The 2,194-nt window shown below is 39.9% G+C and overlaps 1 protein-coding gene across 1 annotated transcript in view; it reads left to right on the forward strand.

Annotated features, from left to right (window-relative positions):
* The window catches only part of LOC107730895 (lysophosphatidylcholine acyltransferase 1-like), a 56,643-nt gene that overhangs the window by 42,816 nt on the left and 11,633 nt on the right, over positions 1-2,194 (forward strand). Inside the window, exon 3 of the mRNA XM_016541853.1 lies at positions 1,273-1,487. Coding sequence (XP_016397339.1) covers positions 1,273-1,487 — 215 coding nt within the window. The remainder of the gene's footprint in view (positions 1-1,272; positions 1,488-2,194) is intronic.

Below are 2,194 nucleotides of genomic sequence, written 5' to 3' on the forward strand. Positions count from 1 at the left end.
ATGCGTGAATCGGTGGGCGGGGCTAAACAGGCAGTGATGTAGAAGCAGGCGTTGATCTTTTTCGGTGGAGGCGGGGTTTATCCACACTATTACGTCATAAAGTGGCACATTCCACAAGCTGTCGTTTTGGCAGACTGGCTTCAATATAAGCTGTTTTTAGACTAACGAGAAAGTTTTGAGATCTGAAACTTACGGGATGTTTTTATAGTACTATGACCTCTTAAAAGATCAAGGGATTTTTGATTTCTCAGTTCATGACCCCTTTAAACTCACAGCATCGTTTGAGCGTGTCGCTGTGTCAGCATCAGCAAACACAATAGGCTTGTTCGAGATGCATCGAATCGCGGTACTTTGATGTCATACGCCGATCGTTCTGCGCAGCGCCGATGCATCTCGAACAAGCCTATTAATGCTCTCACATCAGTATTTAAACACGTTAGAGTGACACACGTCTGCTTAAATATTAGTATTATGCTGTGGTTCAAAAGTTTGGGGTCAATAAGACTTCTGCTCACCAAAGCTGCATTTATTTGATAAAAAATACAGTAAAAATGTAAAAAAAATAAAAAATGTAATTGAATTCCGTGATCAAAGCTGAATTTTCAGCATCTTCAGTGTCACACGATCTTCAGAAATCATTCTAATATGCTGATTTGCTGCTCAAGAAACATTTCTGATTATTATCAATGTTGAAAACACACACACACACACACACATGCACGCTGTTGTCCTGTCTATTTCCAGATGCCCGTTGGGAAACATCCCGTTCTGCACAGTAGATCCAGCGTCTAATTAAACACTCTTTTAAAGATGCATATTACGTCCAGCAGTGTTTATAAGTGCTGATAAGCTCACACGACCTCACTGAGCTGTGAGATGAGAGAAACAGATCCTGAGCGTTCAGCGGCTCCTCACATTCTGTTCGTTGTGATGCTTTATTAATGCAGATCTGCAGTCTAAAGAATCCCACGAACACTGACATTTTTCACTGACAGTTTTCCCAAATCATTCGGCACTAAAAAGATGGTTTGCACTCAGAGTCATCTTTCAGCTTTTTTACACTGATGTAAAAACACATGTATTTAGATGCACTCAGTGACTAACTCACCCTAATCGTTGTAGGAGTAGTTCTTTCCAGATAGAGCTGCTCAGGTCATCTGGTGAAAACCTCTATTTGTCCTGTATGGTGCGGCTCATAGATGTGGCTCAGAAAGCACTAATCAAAGCCAGCGCTGTGGTCTGACTGACGGTGGATGTGCTGGCTCTCTGCAGGCTGGTGGACGTGGTGCTCAGGACCATCATGCGGGTCATGTGGTTTGCTGGCGGTTTCCATTGGATCAGCATTAAGGGCAGACAGGCTCTGCCCGCAGAAGCGGCTATCCTCACCCTCGGCCCGCACTCGTCCTACTTCGACGCCATTCCCGTCACCATGACCATGACTTCTATCGTGATGAAAGCGGAGAGTAAAGACATCCCGGTGTGGGGCAGTAAGTCCTCTGTTCTGTTCTGCTCTTCTCATTCATTCATCATCTTCATCACTGATATCCTCATGATAGCTAGAGTTCATTCTCTTCTTTCCTCATTTTGAACATGTTGCTGATTTATAAAAAGCATTATATATATATGTGACCCTGGAGCACAAAACCAGTCTTAAGTGTCAATTTTTCGAAATTGAGATTTATACATAATCTGAAAGCTGAATAAATAATCTTTCCATTGATGTATGGTTTGTTAGGATATAACAAAGAGATACAACTATTTGAAAATCTGGAATCTGAGGATGCAAAAAAATCTAAATATTGAGAAAATCATCTTTAAAGTTGTTCAAATGAAGTTCTTAGCGATGCATATTACTAATCAAAACTGAAGTTTCGATATACAGTAGGAAATTTACAAAATATATTCATGGAACATGATCTTTACTTAATATCCTAATGATTTTTGGCATAAAAGAAAAATCAATAATTTTGACCCATACAATGTATTGATGGCTATTGCTACAAATATACTCCAGCGACTTAAGACTGCTTTTGTGCTGCAGGGTCACATATGTAAATGTGTTTTAAGGAAGTCTCTTCTGCTCACCAGTGCTGCATTTATTTAATCAGAAATATAGTAAAAACAGAAACATTTCAAGAAACATTTCTGATTAATATCAATGTTGAAAACAGTTGTGCTGCTCAATATTTTTGTG

This window comes from Sinocyclocheilus rhinocerous, unplaced genomic scaffold, assembly GCF_001515625.1.
Source record: "Sinocyclocheilus rhinocerous isolate Xijiao unplaced genomic scaffold, SAMN03320098_v1.1 scaffold2298, whole genome shotgun sequence".
In the NCBI taxonomy this organism is placed as follows: domain Eukaryota; kingdom Metazoa; phylum Chordata; class Actinopteri; order Cypriniformes; family Cyprinidae; genus Sinocyclocheilus; species Sinocyclocheilus rhinocerous.